Source organism: Xenopus tropicalis, chromosome 2 (assembly GCF_000004195.4).
Source record: "Xenopus tropicalis strain Nigerian chromosome 2, UCB_Xtro_10.0, whole genome shotgun sequence".
Lineage (NCBI taxonomy): Eukaryota > Metazoa > Chordata > Amphibia > Anura > Pipidae > Xenopus > Xenopus tropicalis.
In genome coordinates this window covers 106,620,018-106,646,407 of record NC_030678.2, presented here as the reverse complement: position 1 = coordinate 106,646,407, position 26,390 = coordinate 106,620,018, and the positions used below count along the sequence as shown (strand labels likewise).

Below are 26,390 nucleotides of genomic sequence, written 5' to 3'. Positions count from 1 at the left end.
ATAGCTTGATAGTTATAAAGGTGGATCAATCTGTTAGTGGATGGCTTTTTCTTACAAATTAAGAAGCAAAAAAATTTTGAACAAAAACTTCTCTTACAAAAAAAATTGTTGCCAATAATACTAAGGGGCTGATTTACTAAGACACGATTTCGAATCCGAAAAATTCCGATTGTAAACGAACATTTTGCGACTTTTTCGTATGTTTTGCGATTTTTTCGGCGTCTTTACGATTTTTGCGTAAAAACGCGAGTTTTTCGGCGTCTTTACGATTTTTGCGTAAAAACGCGAGTTTTTCGGCGTCTTTACGAAAGTTGCACAAAGTCGCGATTTTTTCGTAGCGTTAAAACTTAAAAGGCGCGACGTTTCGCGCAAGTTTTAACGCTACGAAAAAATCGCGACTTTGCACAACTTTCGTAAAGACGCTGGAAAACTCGCGTTTTTACGCAAAAATCGTAAAGACGCCGGAAAAACTCGCGTTTTTACGCAAAAATCGTAAAGACGCCGAAAAACTCGCGTTTTTACGCAAAAATCGTAAAGACGCCGAAAAAATCGCAAAATTAGCGATCATTACGAAAAAAACGCAATCGGACGCATTCGGCCCATTCGTGGGTTAGTAAATGTGCCCCTAAATGTCAGAATAACTCATTTCCCTTATGGGAAAATGTGAAAATAGTCATGAATGCTTTATAAATATCCATGCCTTATGTACCATCAGCCGAAGAGCATGCATGTACAGTGCCTAATAAAGACTTGAGTTCATATACATATATACTGTATATATGTACATGTATATAGCATTTATTTTTAGGCAGGCTTTTTCGGTTTAGCCCAAGCTATTTTATCATGTGAAAAACAAGCAAAATATAAGTGAGCAGTGGATTTGTTACTAGTCAAAGGAATAGCACTTTGTGGAATGTAGAACTGACAAAACACAAAGAACCCTCAATAAGGCTCACTTTGCAGGGCAACTGAACAGACATAGCCAACAGTAGCCTCCCTCTACCAAGACAACCAGTTTATTGCCTGATTTCAGCAGTAACCAGTGGATCATGTTCTTATATACATTTTACATTTAACAATATTGCTGAACTTGTAATAAAAAGTCAAATGCTGACCAGTAACAGCAAAGAGACTCAGACATATAAACTACAGACATATATTAACTGCTACTCAATTGTTTGGTGGAACTTGTGTTTTGCAATGTCTACTTCTTGTCGCTAAAAGAACTAAGAAAACAATGCAAACTGCTGGCCAATATAATGCTCCTTAATTACATGCCTTAAATAGAAAAAAGAATATCACTGAGGGGGTTCCAGGCAGTATGTGAGGTTTCTACATAAAATTATGTGAGCCAAAACTTGTTTTTAATGAAAACTAATCCCCAGGAGAGAGCAAAACACCCTTATCACTTTTTATTTATATATTTCCATGCTATATCTACTGAAGCTTGATGTATACAGGCAAAAGTCACACTATAAATTATCCAGATCTTTAAAGGGGTTGTTCACCTTCAATGTCCAAAACTTATTAAACCACCAACAATGCTCTCAGCGTGTTAGAAAATCCATTTTGCTATAAAAAAAAAAAAAAGTAAAAAGCCACTGCAAAAGATACTTTTTATACCTGTTAAATCAGTCCTTCTCCTGTCTCTCTGATCAGTTTTCTGAATGGATGACACACTGAGAACTTCCTATATGCTTACATCATCATGTCCAGGTTTTGCCCCTACATTATTTCTATTGGACCAATTCATTGGTTGCTTGTGCACTTGTGCTTGTTTTCTGAATGGATGATACACTGAGAACTTCCTATATGCTTACATCATCATGTCCAGGTTTTGCCCCTACATTATTTCTATTGGACCAATTCATTGGTTGCTTGTGCACTCTAATCAATTGCATAAATTGAAAGGCTATTGGTTAATTTCTCCCATGCAATGGCATAGGAAAACAGACTCAGAGTATGCTGTCACAGGCACAGAAACCGTGTCAGATTGACAGGAGACACAGCCAATAGGAGTTACGTCTGCTGCCAGTACTATGCGTGACATCATGTAAGGAAGTAAAAAAAGCAACTGTAGTGTTTATAGGGGTCACTGAACCCCCCCAGTACAGGGTTTTTGCTGAAGTGAAGGATCAGCAGAGGGAAGACTGTTCTTTTAATGTGAACTATTAGATTTGTGAATTTTTTTACAACCCCTTAAAGTATCTGGGGCAGATTAACTAAAGGTGGGCATAGACATGTAGATTTTTAAAATATCTTTTCTTTATTGTACAACCAAGCTTATTTTGAATTAATTGTTTAAAACTATGATTTGTCCATCAACAAAAATACCATTTTCAAATAAAGCTAGGAAAAGTGTGGGTAGCTGCCTGCTTGGCCCTGTAAACAACTGGACAATGGCTAAATTTTATTAACAACTACAATTTTTAAACCTGCTTGATCAATTTTTTGACTGGATGAAAAATCGCTATATGTATGATCATTCGGTGCATACTAACCTTATGAACAGATTTGTTGGACGCACTGAAATTGGTTGTTAAGGAGAGAAAAATCATTATGGGGCTGATTTACTAATCCACGAACGGTCCGAAGGCGTCCAAATGCGTTTTTTTCGTAATGATCGGTATTTTGCGATTTTTTTTCCGTAAATTGTCGCAACTTTTTCGTAGCCTTTACGACTGTTTTGCAAATTGTCACGACTTTTTCGTAGCGTTACGACTTGCGCGAATTGTCACGACTTTTTCGTAGCCTTTGCGCCGAGTACAAAAGTTTCAGATTCATTCAAGCTTCAGTATCGTGACTTTTCTTGGGCCAGGTTGGAGCTGCAGAGTGCCATTGAGTCCTATGGGAGGCTTCCAAAATCATGCTAAGTCTGAAAGTTTTGCCCGTAGTTTACGAGCGCTCAATACGAAAAAGTCGCGACAAGATACGAGCAAGTTGTAACAGCTACGAAAAAGTCGTAACGGCGACGAAAAAATCGCAAAAAATACAAAAAGTCGCAAAATGTTAGTTTTCCAATTGGAATTTTTCCCATTCGGATTCGTGGGTTAGTAAATCAGCCCCTATGTGTATGGCCAGCTTAAGCAGCTCTTTTGGAAATACAAGCCTTTCAGTTCTTGGGCCTGAGGATGAGAAAAGCCAAGAAACTGGGAGCAAAGGACTGAACCAACCATATTATCGCAGAAATTAAGAATCTTTGTTTTTGTTCTGAAATCAGTGTGCGCAAGCAGCCAAGACACCAAAATATAAATAAAAATGTTCAGCTCATGATATTTAAGTACATAAGTATATAATTACATTAATATATGTGCATATTGACTTACAGCATATATGCACTCAACCCGCTCCCTAAATCATCTAGCATCTTTCAGCTACAATGGTAAGGGTTCAGATATATACAAATCCTCTAATAAGGAACATACGATGGATACACAATGAAACTTTATTAGCAGTAGGTTGAGGGCTTGGCCCAATAATTCTGTACCCATTTTTGTGTAATGTTAGAAATAATGGACACAAAGTTAGGCGCACTCTTGCACAGTAGAATGCTGAGTTAATTGGCTGATTGTCCCTATAATGGCAAATCAGGTATGCTTGGGTGCAAAGGCTTCCCTGCAACTGATATGTTCAGGGCTCCCTTACAATTCTAAACTCTTTCATAGTAATTACCAGGCAAATAAGGGACTTGAGAACCCCTCACAGAAGTGCATGAATGAATACTTAAAATGTTAGTGTAAAAAAAATACTCCCACCCACACTTTTGTACAGTATCCCTGGAAGTCAGTGGGAACCACAAGAGGTAGTTGGGGGGTTCATTTTTATACCAGCAGCGAATCTCACATTAGCTTTTGGTCAGTCTTTTTTAGTATGGCCAATCTTTAGCCTCCCCAAACAAAAAAATCACCCTCCGCCTATGAGTGGGGACAAAGACAGCATCAGTCTGTTGATCAGGTATGCTTGGGTGCAAAGGCTTCCCTGCAACTGATTGTTCAGGGCTCCCTTACAATTCTAAACTCTTTCATAGGAATTACCAGGCAAATAAGGGGCCTTTAAGAGTTTTTTTCATATGCCATTTTGCACTCCCATGCATAGCAGGAAAAACTTGCGTCCACATGTGGACTACTGATTACCCTGTACAAATATTCGCTCCATGTTTCTAAAGATACATTGATGATGGAATTCTTAGAAAGAATGGTGTATTGCGAGTAAAACATGGTAATTTGCACCACTCTATTAAACAAACCCTATAAACTCCTCAAGTTAAGTTTGCTTAAGAATTCAATGTTGCCAAGGTATAAGTTATGCAGAGCAATCTGCTTACAAAGACTGTCTGCTGATAAAATTGCAGCGACCAAAGACAGGCTGTTGACTAATTCCCATTTTAACTGGACTCATGGTATGATACCACATGTGCTGCACTCTCCTGGGCATAAAAACAGAGAAAGCAAAACTGATGGATGCTAAGGGACCCAAACACATAGAATCCAATTTAGGGATGCAAATGAAAGTCAGTTTCTATTAATTATAGTGGAAAAATCTTATCTTAACTGCACCTACAACCAAATGTTCACCTGCAAGCATACTCTGCTAAAACACCCCACAATTATTACATATACCCAAACAATGACATATTTTGTAGTTTAAACATGAGTCAAGGAAATCTCTCTGGCCCTTCTCACAGACAGCAAGCTGAAAGCTTAAGATAAAAAACCAAATCAAAGTTGGGAACAATGTTTAATTTATCTTTAGTGTGTCACTTTGGCTCCCTGAGCCTTTCATCTTCATTTTATTTTGTTTTTGTTGAATTTGGCACAGGAAAAATTGAAAGAGTTCAGAGCCGCAACTTTTAGAGGAAACAAGAAAGTGTCCTATGAGCAACAAACTTCTAGATAAAATTGGACAGGAACCACTGATTAACAAAATACCATAAGACTGCATGTATGGAAAGATATTTGCAATTAAAGATTCTTATTTCTATGATGTTTTGTTGGTCTCTGAGCAAAAAATACATTATTACATTTAATATTTAAGTCTTGCCAATTATTTTATTATATTATTTGGAATACTTTGCATGTAGAAAGCTTGCAAAATCTTAGACAGGTAAGATGGAGTCTGGTCAGGTTTAGGGTTTCATATTTAACAGAAACTACCCCCTGTGGATGCCTCTACAGGATGCACACATTCAAGTAAACCTTGTATTCTAGTTGTTTATATACCACACCCGTCAACACTAGAAAAAATTAATGGTATTTGGTCCCTTTGCTTGATTTACTCTGTGTTGCTTCCACTAGTACCAAAATAGATATTTTAATGTTTTCATACCTATTGAGAATTCTGTATGGAATTGAGCCCTTGATTGCTTGCTTGTGTCTAGAAGATTAATAGCTCCTACCATGTCTGGGAGGGCTATCTTAATTATTACCAGCAGTAATTACAGACACTTTTTTTGGTACTTGACAGCAGAGGGGAAACGTTTGGCTAGCCCATGTAACTGTTAACCCATGTACACGTCCAGCCTGGGAGAGCTATAAACCTGCTTGCCATAGGCCAGGCAAGTTATAAAAACTAATAACATTTTTTCCAGAATCAGCTTTAGTGAGAACCCAAGACTAACTGGTCCTGTCAGAGTGATTAATGACTCCCTCTGGCCGGTCACTCACTCCTCTTCTGGTTTGCAAAATGTAATAATTTTAACAGCAAACGCCAACTTTATATGCAAAGTCAAGCTTGTTGATATCTGTTAATAAATATTAATTATACTCTCTCTCTCTCTATATATATATTATTATAAATACATTATGTCACAGTGTCTAACAGGTTTGCTATTTTGAATCAGAAATACCCAAAAAGCCTGTGGATGTCACTTTGTTTCACAGAAATGACAATATTTCTAGAGCTACAGCTGCCCAAAAGTCCAGCCTGCCTCTGTCACTGAGTACTGGAAACCATTGTTCTCTAGGGGTGCAACCTGACTTCTAGTGCTCAGTCTTGTAGTTTTGGGATGCTCTAGCTCTGAAAATACAGCAATTTTCTTAAAATAAGGGCATAAGGTCATCGGGATGCAACTACAGCACTCTTATAATTTTAGTGTGTGTCATTATCGCATTAGAAATAATAAAATTATATGTTCTTATTCATTCATTCATAGTACTTTTAATGCCTTAATGGATTCCCCCCTTCATTAAAATTTAACGTAGTTTAAGTAAGTTGTAGACAGCCCCCTTAGTGGTTAAAAAATGTGCTTGTAATAAATGCATGGTTATTGTTTACAATGCTTTCTATAACTGCTAAATGCAATAAGTCTAAAATTACATAATAACTGCATTTAAGTAAATCTCTTGGTTTTCCTTTCCAAGGCTAATCTGTGGCTTCAGTGTAAAGCAGAATGTGAAAGTAAGCTGCCATGTAAAACTCTCATGTGACTCATGAAAAGACTAAGAATTCAACAAGAAATCAATCAGGCACCCAACAAAAGGATTAGTTTGAAGTAGCAGGTGCAATATTTAAGGGACCCACAGATCTGTGATCTTCTTAGCAGCTTGGCTCTGAGGATGCAAAATGAAATTGTACAAAATAAACCACAGTCTCACTTTGGGAAAGTTAGAACATAGGGTCAATGGACCACATATATTCACAATTTTATGTAAATTATATATTAGAGAGGATAATAGTCACAATAGTCCTCCTAAAATTTGCTGTCACTTAAGAGTAAACAGGGTGTATACAGTATTCTACCCATCCTTATCAAGAAGCAACATACTTGTAATAATCACATACATTTCAGAGAATACATCTGCTCTAATGGCACAAATTACAGTATAGGCATTTAAATATTACTAGGCCTACATATGTTATTGTTGTGAGCACATATTACAATATCAATAAATGCACTGCCAAAAAAAATATATAAATATTATATTTGCCAGTAAGCATGCTCAACATTTATTTGGAGATTTTATCTGAAAACTCTGCTACTTTGGCATTTTGGATTGCATTAATATATTCAGTTTTAGCAAGCCTTCAGAATACAACCTAATGACCTTTTACCCTGCACAGCTATGGGATTTCATGTACATGCTGTATGCTCTTGGGATGGTTTCACTAGCATAAAGCATAAACCTTGTGAATATAATCTTTACTAAAGGCCCCAGGCTGATTCACATTCACCGATTACCAAATAGGAGAAAATTTGATACAAAACATTGATGACTAAACAGCCTCACAAAATGATGTGATGCTATTTACAGCTCTTCAATTGGAACAGAAATGTGATCTGTATTGTCCATAGTGTAAGTGTTTTTTTTTTGTTTTTTTATTCTGAGACCAGTGTCTCTTTTAAGGATGAAACTTGATGTTCAGTGGGTGTGTTTTGGCTTTACCAGTCCTAAAAAATATCCATGTACTATAAACAGTGGTTAGTTTGTCGGCTAGTGCATAATGTACTGGCAGATTCTTACTATTCTAAATTGTTAAGGAGGTCAGCCTGAGTTAACAGGAGAATATGAAGGCTGCCAAAATGGTATGGCCCATGTTGTATTCATCCATTTGGTCCAGTCATCTTAACATAAAAATTCAGAACAGAGGTATTAGATTAACATTAAAATTAACAATAGAGGTAATTATCAAAACTCCACCTGTTTCCGACCAATAATTATGCAATAATATTAAGAGAAGAAAATTGATATTTTAGTGTGTAAACAAAAATATCAATTACCATTTGCTCCACCAAATTAATAATGACATTTTTGGTTTTCCACCTCTTGGGGACTATATTTTTGAGTCATCACAAGTCAAAAGTCTATGGCCTATGGCATGTATGGGTGGTCTGACTGCTGCTGCCCTCTGGCAGAGAAGGTCTTTTGCCACTGCTACTCAATAAGTAGCACAGTGTGTGTAGAACATGGGGTTGTGATGGGCAGACCTCACAAGGCTCACAAGTATAAGCACTTCAAAAAAATTTGATACTAGCAATGAGCAAGTATTATTATTATGCTTGTCTATTTTAAGTATACTTTTCTAAGTGTACTTTTGTACATTGTAAAGCTGTACAGTGCTGTGTATCCCTGTAGAACTATATACATCATTAAGCAGCAAAGGAAACCATGACATCACTAAGCAGCATTTTTAAGGACATATTTTTACAGGTTATTAGCAGCTGTTGTGTATGATTTTCACATGCATGAACAAAAGATGAAGGTACAACATGCACCACTATAATCACCATGTGGTTTTTGTTATATTATGAAATGTAAGGGCATTTTATCCTAAGTAATATTGCTAGACATATTTTTCTGCATCGACTGCTGCAAATGAACACAGAGGATTACACGCTCTTCATTCAAGTCTGTTTTTACTGCAAGTAGTAAAAATTGGGTGGGGACACTACTTTCAGGCTTTCACAGTCCATGGAAATGTTTTTCAAGAAAGCAACAAAGACCACCTTGAAGCTCAGTAGATGCCTCCACCATTGAATTCTGAAAATATTATGAAAAAAAAATACTGACTAGTAAAGCTATTTAATGTAATACCTGCAAAAACAAATGATAAAAATCTAGGAATATGTAAATAACCAATTTAATGTGAATGGTTTTGAAATAAATAGTAAATATACATAAATGGAGGGCATTCACTTAGCATGCAAAAGAAACAGCAATGTAAGTATTTGGTGCAAAAAAAACCCCAAACCAGTACCCCCATATAGGGCACCAAAAACAGTAATTTTAAATAGGATAAGGGTTTGCACACAAGAAATGAATTATTTGTGTGCAAACCCTTATCCTATTTAAAATTAAAGGAAAAATAAAGTCAAAGTCACTTGGGGGTGCCAAAATGTTAGGCACCCCCAAGTGACTTTGACCGCCTACCTTTTACCCCGGGCTGGTGCCCCTGTGAGGAAGGAACAGCACCAGCCCGGGGTAGCTGCCGGCGCTTCCTTTTCCTGATTCGCTGCGCGCGCATGCGCAGTAGAGTGAAAAGCCGAACTTTAAATGTTAAAGTCGGCTTTTCACTCTACTGCGCATGCGCCCACCGCTGGCACTCAGGAAAAGGAAGCGAGGAAGACGGAAGCGCTGCGCTCCAGGTGCCCCGGGCTGGTGCTGTTTTCTCCTAACAGGGGCACCAGCCCGGGGTACGAGGTAAGCGGTTAAAGTCACTTGGGGGTGCCTAACATTTTGGCACCCCCAAGTGACTTTGACTTTCGTTTCCCTTTAATGGTTTTGAAATAACACAGTTATAAATTCCCAGAGAACAATCCCTTACATTTCTCTGACATTTCATAAACTGTTATTTTAACAGTGTAGGAAGCATGTTGCAAATAGCAATAAACACAGAGGTTAAGTTTTCTTCTATTATTTTTTTTTTTCTATTCTATTCTATTTTGCCTTTTCATACATTTCAAGCCCAGGTAATACAGGGTTAAAAGGTCTATACTGTAGTATATAAGGGTATAAGTACAGTGACAACTAATAATATCAACAACCTTTCCTTTATAAAGTACCAACCATTGCATATATCTACAGAAAAAGATGGAAATAAGTAGTTGCCGATCGGCAATTAGTAGTTTAGTTCAATTTAATACAGTTAAAAATGAAGAACGGACGGCTAAAATTAAAGGCTGCTTATCAGAGCTGCATAGCCAGAAGTATGCCTAATCAGTAACATGGCTATACTTGGACAAAAAAGAGAAAAAGAAAAGTAAATATTCTTGTTTTTTATTATGCTTTTGTGAGACAAACTCAAAATCCACAAATTCTTTAAATAGATTCGCTGATACCATGCACCATCTTCTTTTACTGCTGAGAATTGGGTATCCTCCCATAATACCTTACTTATGAAATGCAGTAGTATTTGACAAGTAGAAGGAAGGAGAACAAACTGGAGAGAATGCTAGAAAGGGAGTGCCTAGAAGAAAATTCCAATATCCTGTCAGGACAGAGGGTAGTAATACAGCAAAGTAATTAGGAGGTCTCCTTATAAGACAATGCACATTAACACTAATTTCTTTCTCACAGAAGCCAGGGCCAGCAAAATATTCTCCTGTACTACAGCAGAAGACATGAGGGGTTATGTATGTAGGGATCCATAGGGATAAGCTGCCCTATGGCTTTAAACCCTACCTCTTCCTGATTGTAGTGTTACTGGGCAAAGACCCATGTATCTAGTTTACAGTTATTGCACTATACCTTATTGGTTTAGTTGGTTGACAACACCCCTTGCAGTCTCATATAGTGTCGAACAAGGAGGTGTGGCTTCTTCTTTGGCTGCCTCTGATTCTCAAGGAACAGCTCCACTGAGCCTGGGATCAGAATAGGCCCCAGTAGAGCCAAGCCATTTGCCCCAGGATTAAAATCCACTCTGGTAAAGTCGGGGACAGGCTCCTCACTCTTCTAGAGAGTGCTATTACAGTATTCTGCTATTCTATATAGTCCTCATTCACGGGAATGAGGACTATATAGAATAGCAGAATACTGTAATAGCACTCTCTAGGAGAGTGAGATAGATAGAACTATATAGTAAGAACAGTTAAGACTCCAACTAGAAGGTCAGCTGGAAGTACCCTTCCATACACACAATGTTGCCTTAGCCTAGGGCCACGGTTTTAGACGCAGGATATAGGTCAGTGTAAATGCCTGGTCCATAGTCGGCTGTAGGACCCATACAAGCTAAAGGTTATCAACCTGAGGATTAGAGTAACTATCCAGACTGCCCTCCATAGTGGTGCCGTGCTGACAGGTGCTTTACCCTGCCCAGTCTCCCAAATAGGTGGGATAAACCGCTGGCATCCTCTCTTACTATCCTCAAAGGTGTCTGCTATATATCTACATTGTGAGTATCTTGATTTATCCCTGCATTGCTACAACTTGTCTTGGACAATAAAGAGTTAAAGTTTGATTTGCAAGAGCTCCTGGCGTCCATCTTATACTTTGATCTAAGCCAGGGATCCTCAAACAGTGGCTCGTGAGCAATATGTTTCTTACCAAACCCTTGGATGTTGCTCCCAGTGGCCTCAAAGCAGGTAGTTATTTTTACATTTCTGGCTTGTAGGCAAGGTTTGGTTACATAAAAACACAGTGTACTCCCAAACAGAGCCTTCTGTAGGCTGCCAATCTACATATGGGCTACCAAATAGGCAATTCTAGCTCTTATTTTGCAGCCCAGGTACATTTTTTATACCTGTGTTGCTCCCTAAGACTTTTTCATTTGGATCTAAGCAATTACACTACACAGTGGCAGCGGGAGGTGTAGTTTAACAACACCATCCAGCAGTTCCTTCCATATAGCGAAGGCCCATTCCTGAGAAAGAGAGTCGCAATGTACCCCATGCTCTACCAATAGCTGGTGTTTAACTATTTTATAGCCAAAAAGGGTTACATGTAATAAAAGCTTCAACATTTGCTACGGGGCTAATCAGGTATAGGAACCAATTAGCAAGTAGCATTCACTGGTCACCAGTTAAAAAGCTGATATCTTATTTGTTGTTATGAGTTGCTATGTGCAGCCCAGCAAACCGTGTGCCTTTTATCACATATAGAGGCTATTATTTTTTAATTAGTCTTAGAGGAAAGGGCTGCAGTACCACTTTCCATGGTCAGAAGTCCCTACATCTCTTAAGTTAGAGCCCCCACTCCAGGCCACATTCACTTTTTTAGGTTCATCAACTGTGCACCTTCACCTTTCAAAGTCAAGATGTAATGCAGTGACAGATAATTACATGTGTACTACTCCTCCACAACCTGGACAATGTAACATGAATGTTTCCCTGAATAATTGCCCATACTAAAATATAAACTAATGCAAGCTTGTTATTATTTGCTTTTTAAATATAGATGGGGCACATTTTACCTACCTAATGAAAAATAACAAACATGATGGTCAATCATTTTATAACAATTTAAAGGCATTTTGTCTTGAAGAAATTTTCTTCATGAGTTTTATTCTGCATATACACAATTGGGATTTGATTAGATATAATGATTCAGCAATGCTGACCTCATCCACCAAAATGTAATAGAAAGCCATGAAATGGGTTACCACAGTGCCAGGGAGTTTAGATGTCTGCGATCAAAATATGTAATTATAGTGCAACAACTTATAATGTATGTAGTCTGTGGGGCAAATTCCTTCAAGAAAAATTGCCCCCAAAAACTAATATAGACCAGCATATAAATGTACGGGTAAAAGCACAAGAAAATTGTGTAGTGTTAATGAAGGCAAATATGTCCAAGGTGGTATAAGAAATACCACAAACATGTTAGGTATATGGTTTAATATTTACCATAACTGCCTTTTTTCCTTAACGAACTGTTGACCTGGTATGTGAACAATCTGCCATTTCCTCATATCCTTATCAGCAATATGTAGATGCTAAAAGCTTTTCCTCTATCTAATCTGTTATCTTTTCAAGCAGGCATGTTGCTAAACGAACAGAGCATTGGAAAGAACATTACCCGCCTTACCCGCCTTTCCTGATGGCCATATCGAAAAATTCACAAGAACATTTAACTGATTCAACAACACAATATCTATACCTCACTTTAGATATAGACAGGTTAGACACATTTTCCACAAACTAAAAATATTACAGTGATCTACAATAATGTCCCAGACACTAATAACAAAAAATGGTCTACAGAATTTCCAGCTGGGTCTTATTAGATTCTTTATCCTCATAGGGCATCCAGTTCTATCTTGAATTGCTTTTTTATGATGGCAAACTGAACTCTCTAGTTACTCATAAATGTGTATATGGTAAAGTAAGTAACATAGTTATTTTGGTTTGAAAATGACAATAGCCCACCAAGTTGACCTTCCAACATGTTCCCCAGTGCATATAAATGAATACATACATACACCTGCAGCGTAAATACACACACACATATATATATGCACATACATACATACACAAACTAACTGTAAACCCAGAGATTACGGTAGGCAGTGATATTATGTTTATACAGGAAGTCACCCAAACCCTCTTATTTGATATTACACTTACAGAATTTTAGCAATGTTGTGCTTTCCATTGTTTGTCAAAAAGAAGGGACTCCTAGAAATGCATGGATCCTTAAATACTGTTCTAAACTTTTTGCATGCCAGAACCTTAAAATAAGAATATCCTGTAAATGATATCCTTAAAACAGCGCTTAGTGATGTCATCAGTTATAATTACTGCTTATTGATGTAATATCTGTTACGACTCACTGAAACTTGTGTATTATAATAAATGAAAAATATGAGGATATTAGAAGTCACCTCTGAGTTCCAAGGTCAAGGAACTCCTCTGTGACTTAGCACGTACTTCATCCTGCCACAGGAAAGTTTGACATAGGTCAGTTATGTGGGAAAGCATATAAGGCAATATCAGATGAGGCCTCAAACTGTAAATACTGATTATTGTAACATGTAACATTGTTACTCTGCAGTGCACTCAACAGTAGTCTGGAAAATATAGTTAATCTTAATGATCTTGTGGGCTGTAGGCCTGGAAAGCCCACAAATGTCCACAAGATGGTTAAGACCCACATTCCAAGACTATAGTCAACATGCCCTGGCTATAGTTATATCCAACACTATATTGCCAAGATACGCCCCTTTCTTTCACAAGTAACAGCTAAAACACTAATACATGCCCTTATCCTTTCCCGCTTAGATTACTGCAATCTCCTACTAACCGGCCTCCCAGACTCCAACCTCTCTCCCCTGCAATAAATCTTAAACTCTGCTGCCAGGATCCTCCTGCTCTCTCCAAAGAGGGGACCTGTTCAGCCGCACTTAAGCTCTCTTGCATGGCTGCCTGTTAAGCAAAGGAAAGCTTACAAAATCCCTCTGCTAACATTCAAAGCCCTTCACTCCTTTGCTCCTCACTACATTTCTTCACTGGTCTCCCTGCATGTTCCTGGTCATCTCCTCTGCTCCTCTCAGAGCCTCCGTCTTTTTACACCATCCACACCCACTGCGCTTTCTCGTCTTAAACCTTTCTATCTTGCTGCTCCTTACCTCTGGAACTCTATATCTGAATCCCTCCGTAGGAAACACTCACCCACTCTCTTTAAGAAAAAGCTCAGAAGCTAGATGTAGATAATTCATCAAAAAGAGTAAATATGTTTGCTGCACTTAACCATGAATAAAATGTATTTTGAATATGGTAATTTATGTGATTAAAACAATAAATTAGTGTTATATCTCAGCTCTATTTGCTCAACATTGCTTCTTAAATTATAACGCTGCGCTGCCTTTATCAGCAAGTCATTCATGAGAACGATTTCACTTCCTGGCAAGGCAGAGCAGTACAAACACTAACAAGCCGACTGATGTGTGTATGTGAAAGGAATATGCTGTTAAGAATAACAGGATTGCCTGTGATAACAAGAGGTCTCTCCCAGCATGGGACTGTACAATGCCTCACCACATTGTTTTGCAACTGATCAGCCGGTAAATCAAATCAACGTGTCTGTTTTTGTACAGACAGGGATGTATCTGTCACCAAAACCCCTCTACAAAGGAGAGACCTGTAAAAGTTCTTATCTTCAATTGTTATTCTGCTGTTTAATCCAGTGGTTTTAGGCCAAGCAGCCAATAGTGGCACAGCTGGGAGTAGCAGCATTCCTTAGGAATCTGCACAATGGCTTAAACTAAAAAGTGACCACAGTACACTCAGCAGTTCCCAATCACCCATAAACAGCATGCATTTGCACTCTTCGCAGAATTTTTAACAAACTATGGACCATATCGTATTACTTAGATGGGTGAAATCTAATTCCATCCTGAAGATATTAAAAAAAAGATTTGGGCACAGGCCACTGTCAAAAAAACTGTAAAGGATACAGAGAGAGGTGCTGTATCAGGCGAGCCAAATGGCAACGCAGTTTGATCTTAAAGGAAAACTAATTTGAAACACAAGTATTATATGAAAGCATATTGAAACAATCTGGTTAAGGGAAAAAATCTGAATAAGAATGTTTTTATTTTTAAGAATATTAACAAAAAAGGCACAAATGAAATTAACTTAGTTAACAGTATTGATGTCTTACTAATTAGACTGCAGTTTTAAATTGAAATAAAGCCTTAAAAAAGACTATAACTAGAAATGCTGTATTTTAAATGTTAAAGATACTGTACTAGCTTAGAGGTTCAGCAGCCCCTGTACTGTTAATAATCTATGCAGGATGGTATGCAGGAGTTTGCCATCTTTTGTGTCAGTGACACTGCACACACTCAGTGTGCTTTGGGCTGTTGTTGAAGAAATCATCATCACATGCAAAATGAGGTTGTGTCTATCATAGAAGCTAATGCAACAGGATAGATTATTAATCAATTATGATGTACATTGCACTGGTTTCTGTGCTGTCAGATAATGTCAATCAGAAATAACAAATAATAAATAATTAATAGGCCTTGCTTCGTCAATTTAATATTGTACATACATGTCATATATTGTGAGTCTGTGCCTAAGCTCACATAAAAAAATCAGTAGTTTAGAAAATGTACTGTAAATTGTGCTATTGGGCACATCTTTAGAGGTACAGTATCATTTTAGGTACATCCTTATAGTCTATTCTACATGCATTCTGAAAGCGGCTTAAACAGATCAATTACTTACTAAAAATATTAAATATGTTCTCATGATATATGGACTGTGTTTTTTTTCATTCCTTTTCATAAAAAAAGATTTGCCTGAGAAGAACTTTCAAAATGGAAAACAGCATCAGAGAAAAGTCACTGGGCAAAACATACAGCACTGGCTCATGTTTGCATTTAGTATTTAAGGCTCAAGTAGTGTTTGGTCTTAAATATCAAACACAGGGCTCCTGGATTAATCCCAGAAGCTGCAAAAGTATGTTATAGCAAGTTGTGGCAACTCAGATGTGTAAGTATTGCAGCATAGACCTGTATGGATGCTGCTACAAAGGTAGGCACCAGGTAATAAGCATTTAGCATTGCATGCCTAGAATCCCCATGCTGGGAGTTGGGGCGTTAAATGATGGCGGTTGTAGTAAGATTCAACAAGGGCTGCTTTATTTTTTCTGCTGTAGATACAATGTCGATTGATTTTACAGTGAATAAATTAATTTTTATTCCTTAAAAGAACTAATAAAACCTACTTACATAACATACATTTTAGTGATATATTTAGGTTGTTGCTATTGCAAACCCTAGATCCACTTGTTCTGGCATTAATAATCTGTATAAACACTGTTTTCAGCAAATTATATCAGAACTTCCTCAAAACACCGTCAGTAGTTATGTAATCAAGACCTTCCTCATTGGCATGAAAAGTTAAATTAGGACAGTCCATCTGATGAAGTATTTGTGCTGCACAAGGCTCACTATAAAGAGCTCCAGAAGGGAAGAATTTCACTATTTCAGCACATGTAATGTGAGTCATACAGTCATAAAAAAGGGACACATTGCGTAAAATATTTTATTGTGAGACTTATGCTGCAAAGCACATTTCTGGGTAGAGTCTTACCTCCCACTCTCAGCCCAGGGCAAAGCATAATAAACTCTCCAGTAACCAGAGGAGGATGCACTAGGATCAGATTATAATGGCTGCCAGGAGCAACAGGCAAAATGATCATGAACCTAGGAAAAAAAGCTTGCATGATATTATGGAAATTATGTAAATATTTCTCAAGTAAATACATGACCTATAAATGGACTAAGGTTTCATAAAACATTGCCAACTGTTAATTACGAAGCATGGTGGGAGTTGCAGTTCACAAATCTTATCCACAATTTTGACATCCTAGTAATCAGGAAAATAGTTGGAATAAAGTCACTGAATATCAGCTCATGCAAGCTGAAATATCCTAAATTATGCCATCACTTGAAACGTTTCACAAACACTTTATCTGTCACTCACATCAAAACCTTTGATGTGCACTTTCCGGACACTGAAAAGCAAATGATCCCTTAAGGTAATGTGAAAGGCAAAGTTTTTTTTAGCAAACATAGCCAGAAGAAACACACTTCTGGATGAAAGTTTCCTTAGAATATTATATAATTAACATTCTCCAATCATAGACTTTTAGGCCCCCAAATATGGGGCCTGCCCGGATACTATGGGATTTCCCAGTGGGTCCCAGTCTCAACAGGACACCTTGTTTTAAAACACTGCTGCCACAAGTATCCCACTGTGCCATCATTCACTCTGCAATGTACAGTATCAATTTGTTTACCAATCATCAGAGCCCAATGTATTCACAATCACAAACAACGGGGCTAATTGACAAAACTGCGGACAAAGTGCAAAGTGCTAAAACATGCGCAAATCATGTTGTCTTGGAATGAAGTACAAGAGCTGCACCTTGTTCTGAATCCAGCAATGCCTGTCTGCAGCAATGTATTCAGAGGGGGCGGATGGTGGGCAGCACATATATATATCTCCTGGAATGCCTCTGGCACATACATACTGACCATACATACTGACCATACATATATTTTCCAGGACATGGTGTTAGAACAGCGTAAATTTCAGTACATAATAAATCTGGGAAATAAAACAAAGTTTGCCTATGTGGAACTATAAGGTAGAGCTTGCAATGATAATCTTATGGTATTTGGACTTTGAATACTGTTAGCATTTGGTTCTCAGGTGACCCATGAGTCTGACACTCAATTACCATGTGTCAAGAACTAAGCTTAAAAAGTATATGGTCAACAAAATAACACTTTTCCACAAATTTTTTGTTGAATACTTGGGAAACCTGTGGCATTTGCCTACTGCTAAGATTGAACACGAGTATCTGCAAGCCATTGGTAAGATTTCTTGTAAATAAACAATCAGGATCCCCTGTGCCTGGGGCCAGAGATTTTACTCGACTGCTGGGGAATTCGTCTTGGAAAAGAAAGAATTTTCTTTCTAGGTATGTGCAAATGTACACAGCAATTACAACTCTGTAATGCCTTCCTCCCTAATTGTAGTTACAGTAGCTAACCCAAACACATCCTTGGAGATGATTAACCAACTTTGAAGAACACGGGCGTCTTTTAACTCCTCCAATAGTGCACACAAGACATTTTTTCCGCCTGATTTTCGAGAGTTTTACATATTTGTTTTTCCTGTTTTTTTATCTCCTGTTGTCTTTGAAGGTTATTACTAAAACAGAGATTTAAGTTGCATTGTGACCAAAGTTACCAATAAATTCATATAAAAAACATAACCAATTGCCTGGGTGCAAATAACAGGAACCATAAAAATACGGGGTATTGCAATTAACAGGACTTAATATTTATTTAAAAAGCTTTATTTAGAACCCAACCCTAAATTAAAGCTTTTTGATTTGATATCAAATTCTGTTGCGTGCAATATCTATACATTATATATATATATATATATATATATATATATAAACGCCCATATATATATATATATGCCCATTGTGCCACTGGCCAGGCCAGATAAAGCGGTAACAGATTTGTTGTTGGGGTCTGTCTGTTGCCTATTCATGAGTGTAAAAAAGGGCTATTTACTTTCAGCAGTATTAGCAGCAGTGGGTGGAGAACAGGGGCATTTTGTCCGCTGCTGGTTTTCGCCAGGGGCGTTTTGCCCACGGCTGTTTTCTGCTGCCCTGTGTGTATATCCTAAGGTATTAATAGGTGCCTGCAAACTAATTCAGTAACCGTAACAAAGATCCTGAAAAGGGCTTAAAGTAGTTTCAGACCAGATAAATGAACTATAATTTTGCTGGCAAGTGCCAATGTTTTTTTTGAGCACCCAGGTATAACTATAATGCAGTATGACTGTACTGCCAGATTCTACGGGCCTTAAAAAGACAGGGATCATGCAGCATAGCAGCTGCAAGTACTTCTTGGAGACATGCACACAACAACTTGCTGCCCACTACAAGTTAATGCCCTTTCTGCAAAGGAGGAAGTGGTTGGTAGCCTGACAGCACATTGACTGCTTCTTTAGAAAACCACAGAAATACTGTGTAAAGTCAACTGCCTCTTCAAAGAAGTGAAAACAACATTGCCCAAATCCATTACACCCTTTGCTGGCATGTTCATAGCAGTGCTGGGAGGGCCCCCTTTTGTCGGTCATTGCAAGCAAATTAGCTTGTGTAGAAAGGTGGATTGTGGCTAACATGCCACTGCATGCTTATGTCAAGGGGAGGGGTGAGTGGCTAATACTTGGGATGTAGAGTTCAGCCAAGACCACTCAGGTTAATCTAAGCCCTTCATTCTAAACCATCTTTGCCTCAAAGAAGACAAGGCAGGTAAGGCATGGAAGTAAACTATATATCTATCTCAATCATAACATAAAGAATTAAAAAATTAAATCCAAATCATTTTAATGAAGAGGAAAATTAACTGTTAAAGTGCTGGGAGTTGCTCTATTGTTGCCCAGCAGCCAGAGAGCTGTTGTTCTAAAATTCCCAGATTTACAGTTGATACCAACCCTTTGTATTGCCTGGAATTGCTTTTTATCTACCACCCACCATTAATGTTTGCTTGAAAAGGTGAGCACTGCAATGATGTTAATCTGTCTATCTCTGTTCCAATAATCCTGCTGACATTAGGCTAATTGTTCCTAAGGAAAAGAATCATTCTACAAACCCCAAACCTGTGTGAAGTGAACCGAAAACTAGGATATACACATAATCTCTTGTGAAGCACCGTGACGGTGACTAAAATGTTGCTCAATGTGGATTAGCCCTCAGACTGTTCAGCCCCAAAAGAGCCAACTGAAGCAGTATCACTTCCCTCTCAGCTGGTACTGGAACCCCCTTTGTTCTGCACATCATCTTCAACTATACAAACATAGCCAACAACTCCCTGCACATTCCCCAGGAGCCACACCAACTATAAATCACAACAGACCTATATGAACGCAGGGTGAGGGACTAGCCCTCGGGGCCAGATGTTGCCTGTCACTGTCTGCAAACTTCCTGCTGGGGCTTCATTAGCACAAGTGGTGGTCAGCTTTTGCCTCTCCGTCCAGCTAGTGAGAAACTACAATTCCCAGCAACATCTGCATGTTGTAGAGGCAGTCCATTAGCAAACAGGGAGTAACAGGTTTGTGTTCACAGTATAAGTGCAGCCCTGCATTCTGGGCATCCCACTGGGCAAACTGCTCCTCAGCCTCTTCGTCCAACGCCTTCTACCAAAAAAGGGCATTTTTATGCCTTAATATCACAAGAAGAAAGCATTATTGACAGTGCACCCAGACTGTTACACTTAAGTCCACTGCAAGCAATGGAATAAGCACCTCAGGCTCCACAGCTGTTTTTGAACTATAGCTTTTATTAACTCCAATCCGACATGTGGGAGTTGTAGTATACAGGCAGTTGAAGTATACAAAGCCACCAGTATATGAGCAGCAAATGAACCTTTAGCTAAACACTGTGTAACTCTGGTAGCCACAAACTACTCCCAGCATCTTGCCCTTCTGACAAATGCACTGCCCAACTACCCCAGCAATGCCTAGTAAGTTGAGTGCTACTCCAGCATCCACCAACCAGCCCCACAGCTGCGCAGAGGTACTGGGAGCTCATTAGCAACAGCTGGGGGGCAGCAAGTTTCGGCATCCCCGTCAGAGCGTTAAAAGGCAAGGTACTTACCGTGTAGCACAGTCTCCTGTCACAGAACACCGAGTCCCCCATGACGTACGGCAGCAAGAAAGCAAATCCTCAGTACTTGTGTAAATACTTTATCCCTAGAATAGCAAAACACTCCTTTATATCTTCGTTGCGCGCTGCAACCACATCCTTGCGATTCCAACAGTCGCAGTGGAGAGCGTTCGCCTTATCCCACTAGCTAACCCAAGTCATCCTCAGGGGCTGCTAAGCAGGAGTGCCGGCAGCAGCAGCACTAACACCGCTCCCCTCGCCATGAGCCTGTGCCTGGAGCTCTAGGCGGGAGAGGGGGAGGAGGGAGTGAGAGGATGCGGGGGCCGGCCCGGGAGGCAGTGGGGCTGGAGGTGAAGGTACATTGGTTTCTCTCTCTCTGGTCGTTCGGGGCTTATATTCACTTTGTTTTCAAATGACTGTTTATATCTGAATGATACTGGCGAAAGGCTTGTATTCTGCGTGCGTTGACATTAAATAACCCATAAGGGCATATTTATTAAGCTGTGCAAAACGAATTAGCTGAAAAAACGGCGTAAAAAGCTCTGTAAAATAAACAGAGATCGCTGTCTGAATGGTAGATTTTATGCTGTTATTTGACATAAGTTCCGTAGGAAGAAAAAACGCGTAAAAAATGTACGCAGATTTTACGCCGTTTTTTACACGTGTTGAATTTTCTCGCCGTTTTTTACACAGCATGATAAATATGCCCCGTAACATGGAGAATGAAATAACCACTGAACTAAGCACTCAGCCACTCATACAAAAGTATAAATGGATATAGTACATAATAGCCATGGCTATCCTGTATTACATCCTTATAAACTGTTCTTAGTGGTGTCATTTCTGTCAGTGAAACTCACTGAAACATGTTATAATAAATAAAGGAAACCTTGTTGGAAAAAAATTGGGATATTAAAAGTGCCCTTGGAGTTCCATGACACATATAAAAGTACTCGATGACTCGTATAAAAGCGATGATTTAAAAGTTGGGCTATTTCCTCCAAGCTGCAGCCTCTATGATGCTCATTATCAGGGGTTTCTCAGTGGATTGGTAATTTGTTTTACCAGCTCTTTTGAATTTTTGTGGAATCAGGAAGTGACAGGAAATACTAAAGTGAAACTGGCTTAATTATTTTGTTGGGCCTTTTGTGGATATATTAGTGGATGCCCTACAGGGGGCACTTTTTTCTTGTAGGCATACCTCCTTTCCACTTTCCAAGAAGTAATACAGTGCATCTGTACCTCTACAATCCCAGGCTTTTTAATTATGTTCATTATCTATCCATCCATTTATCATTTGGGGTCCCTTTACTAGTTAATACCCCAGTGCAGTACTAACCACATTACATTGCTTCATTGGCTGCTTAGTTAACAAGCCACAACGTCTCCAAATTTTGTCCTCACACTGGACATTCCTCACTTACTATGTAACTTTCAGTGACTTATCTACTGGAGGTTACCTACATTAGGTACTTGAGACACATCCATTCTCTATGTCTAGCCAAGTCTAACCAATATAATTTCCTGAATTCTTATATATTTAGCAAAAATCTATAGTTTGTACAAAAAAAAGTTACTTGTATATCAAGACGGGTAAGACTGAATAATGATAGGTCTGCTCTTAAGGGTTTAGTGTTTTTCTCGTTAAAGCTGCTTTTATCTGGTTGTGTCCATACAGTGCCACAAAACAATTATCTAGTTTCAGGCAAATAAAATATGCAAGTTTGTCTACCCATCCCATTACTGTGCAGAAAGAAATTGTTGCAAAATATTGAGAGGCTTAATCCTGGAGAGTTTGTTTAGTTGTGACTACCCATGAGGTTTTAAGAACCTATTTTATCAGTTGGTGAATTCTAGCTTTCACTCATTGATAAATACGCTTCTAAAAATCCCATAGGAACGATTAGAACATGGTGAGTTTTTATGTATGAAGTTCTTAACTCACATTTTGGTAAATCTACCCCTAACTAATTATGTTAAACAGTTAAAGGAGAAGGAAAGGTAAAAACTAAATAAGCTTTATTAGAAAGGTCTATGTAAATACAGCCATAAGAACTCACAGAAAAGCTGCACTGAGTCCTCTATCAAAAGAAGCACAAGATTTATTGTCTCCTTTTTTGTAAATATGTTGTTCTGGTGTCTGACGTCCTCTCTCAGAAAAATCATTAATTCCTGGGGCCAGAGTCTGTGGAGTTCTCTCCTCTCTCATCCTCCACAAGAATGCTAAGTGCTCCCTCCCCCATCCCTTAGGAAAGTGTGGTCTGAGCTATAAGGGCTAGAGCTGCAGCAGGAAGCTACTTAAAATGGCAGCTGCTGTCTTAAGCAAATGAAGAAATCTTCTAGAGCTGTTTACTCAGGTATGGTAATGCTTTCTGAATAGATACAGAATTTCAGAATAAATACAGTGTTCTAGGTGGCACTAATGTGGCGAATCTATTGGCAGTAAAATGCCATAATGACTTTCCTAGTCAGTCTAGTCATCTGATTTGTCTGCAGTTACAGATAGTTTGAATACTCAGGTTTCCAATGCTTTTGCTGAAATGTAAGCTCCTATTGGAAGGGCAGGGCCCGTTTCACCTCTTGTATCAGTTACCAATTGCTTTGTACCCACCTATTTATTGTACAGCGTTGCTAAATACGTTGGCACTTGTTTATAATTGTAATTCATTTTTTGTCTGTGTGTCTGTAACTCTGAACTGACATTGCTCTAAGCTCAATAACCATATAATAGAGTAGGCAAGCTTCTTCCATAATAAAACAAAAGTGTGCCAGAGCTTTAATAAATAATTTTGCGATACTACCGCTGAGTTGTCCCCAGATTTTGGTAAGCTGGCACCAGGTCAGGCAAGATGGTAAACTATAATGTTTTTAAGTATCTTTTAAAAATGGTTCTGCCAGACCTCTTAACCAGAAATTCCCTGCTTACATGAATTAAAGACAATAGATTGCATACCCTATATATGCCTTTAGGCCCTAAATACTCCTATAATGCTATGGTCTATTGACTGATGTGTTTTGAAAAAAAACATGTTTTTCCATGACAATATTCCTTTAAAATAATAATAATTAAAAAAAGAATACTACACAGTCCTAAACAAAGAAAATATAGACATTTACAAGTATACACTGACACAAATGTGTTATTGTACAGGTATAGGACCCGTTATCCAGAATGCTCAGGATGAAGAGTATTCTGGATAAGGAGTCTTTCCATATTTTGGATCTCCATACCTTAAGTCTACTAAAAATCAGTAACACATTAATAAACCCAATAAGGATTAATTATATCTTAGTTGGGATCAAATACAAGGTACTGTATTATTATTACAGAGAAAAAGGTAATTGATTTAAAGAATTTGAATTATTTGATTCAAATGGAGTCTATGGGAGACAGGCTTTCCGTAATTCGGAGCTTTCTGGATAATGGGTTTCCGGATAATGGATCCCATACCTGTACTAGAAACCCCAAGCAACCAGTCAACATTTGGTTTCATTGTTCTGAATGCAGTATATCAGTTCAAGATGATTAATGATGGGAGGTTATGACGGGTTGCAACCCTATTGTTATGGCTTATTGCACTGTTGCAAAGATCTATCCATATTATAAAATAAGCATTAATGTGCTACTGTCACTGAGCTCTTACAGTCTTTTCTGTGCCATGGCAGGGTTAAAAGGGCATTTTAGAGGTGCAAATTTGGACTGAAATTATATTTGTCAATATAAATAGTTTTATTACATATCTGGCGCAGTGAGTAATAGATATCCAGTTACGAGTACCAACAGAAACTTTTCATATCAACATTCTATATGTATGTAAATCGGCAGCACTCTGCAAAGGTCACATAAATGTTAATTTGTGTGACATCCTATGAAAGTCTGTATTTACACAACAGTGTGGTATATTAGAGCAAAGAACTACCGAAACACAAGAAAAAACGAGTTTTTTGCTAACTAGCTAACAAGGACAAGGCCTGTTCTAATTTACTGTATTTTGATAAGCATGTATCCAGTAATATAGCTTTCTATTTTTAAACATCTTCTTACCATAAAGGCAACAATAAAATATATGTTTGCTTGCCAGCCTTGTCCAATCAGATTTTCTGGTAACACATTTTCTTGTAACACATTTATCAATAATAATAAAATACATTATAAGACCTGCTTTCAGTTTTACGTTTTGCTCTTAGTACAAAAAATTAAAAAAATGCACATTTTCTAAGTTAAACAACAGCCAAAAATTATGTTCAGAGCAAGACCTATTAATTGAACTATTGTTGGAAAAGCTGATCAGATCACTGGATAATTTGTTCATAGATATTTTTAAAAACAGCCATGTTTTCAAGGCTTAAAACATATGCCAAAAATACTGGACTAGATTAAGAGGAATATGAAATTAGGCACAAAATACATGGAGTTGAGTTTATTTTGTATGTACAGTGGAGGAAATAATTATTTGACCCCTCACTGATTTTGTAAGTTTGTCCAATGACAAAGAAATGAAAAGTCTCAGAACAGTATCATTTCAATGGTAGGTTTATTTTAACAGTGGCAGATAGCCATCAAAAGGAAAATCGAAAAAATAACTTTAAATAAAAGATAGCAACTGATTTGCATTTCATTGAGTGAAATAAGTTTTTGAACCCCTACCAACTATTAAGAGTTCTGGCTCCCACAGAGTGGTTAGACACTTCTACTCAATTAGTCAACCTCATTAAGGACACCAGTCTTAACTAGTCACCTGTATAAAAGACACCTGTCCACAGAATCAATCAATCAAGCAGACTCCAAACTCTCCAACATGGGAAAGACCAAAGAGCTGTCCAAGGATGTCAGAGACAAAATTGTAGACCTGCACAAGGCTGGAATGGGCTACAAAACCATTAGCAAGAAGCTGGGAGAGAAGGTGACAACTGTTGGTGTGATTGTTCGAAAATGGAAGGAGCACAAAATGACCATCAATCGACCTCGCTCTGGGGCTCCACGCAAGATCTGACCTCGTGGGGTGTCAATGATTCTGAGAAAGGTGAAAAAGCATCCTAGAACTACACGGGAGGAGTTAGTTAATGACCTCAAATTAGCAGGGACCACAGTCACCAAGAAAACCATTGGAAACACATTACACCGCAATGGATTAAAATCCTGCAGGGCTCGCAAGGTCCCCCTGCTCAAGAAGGCACATGTGCAGGCCCGTCTGAAGTTTGCCAATGAACACCTGAATGATTCTGTGAGTGACTGGGAGAAGGTGCTGTGGTCTGATGAGACCAAAATAGAGCTCTTTGACATTAACTCAACTCGCTGTGTTTGGAGGAAGAAAAATGCTGCCTATGACCCCCAAAACACCGTCCCCACCGTCAAGCATGGGGGTGGAAACATTTTGCTTTGGGGGTGTTTTTCTGCTAAGGGCACAGGACAACTTATTCGCATTAACGGGAAAATGGACGGAGCCATGTATCGTGAAATCCTGAACGACAACCTCCTTCCCTCTGCCAGGAAACTGAAAATGGGTCGTGGATGGGTGTTCCAGCACGACAATGACCCAAAACATACAGCAAAGGCAACAAAGGAGTGGCTCAAGAAGAAGCACATTAAGGTCATGGAGTGGCCTAGTCAGTCTCCGGACCTTAATCCAATAGAAAACCTATGGAGGGAGCTCAAGCTCAGAGTTGCACAGAGACAGCCTCGAAACCTTAGGGATTTAGAGATGATCTGCAAAGAGGAGTGGACCAACATTCCTCCTAAAATGTGCGCAAACTTGGTCATCAATTACAAGAAACGTTTGACCTCTGTGCTTGCAAACAAGGGTTTTTCAACTAAGT

At 38.5% G+C, this 26,390-nt stretch overlaps 1 protein-coding gene across 2 annotated transcripts in view; it reads right to left on the bottom strand.

Annotated features, from left to right (window-relative positions):
* The window catches only part of arhgap6 (Rho GTPase activating protein 6), a 134,932-nt gene extending 113,995 nt beyond the window's left edge, over nt 1–20,937 (bottom strand). The window contains exon 1 of one of the 2 annotated variants that reach the window (XM_031895642.1): nt 20,565–20,937. In XM_031895642.1, the coding sequence (XP_031751502.1) occupies nt 20,565–20,606 (42 nt within the window). In that variant the 5' untranslated portion in view covers nt 20,607–20,937. 2 annotated transcript variants of the gene reach the window in all.
* Between the last annotated feature and the right edge of the window lie 5,453 nt (nt 20,938–26,390).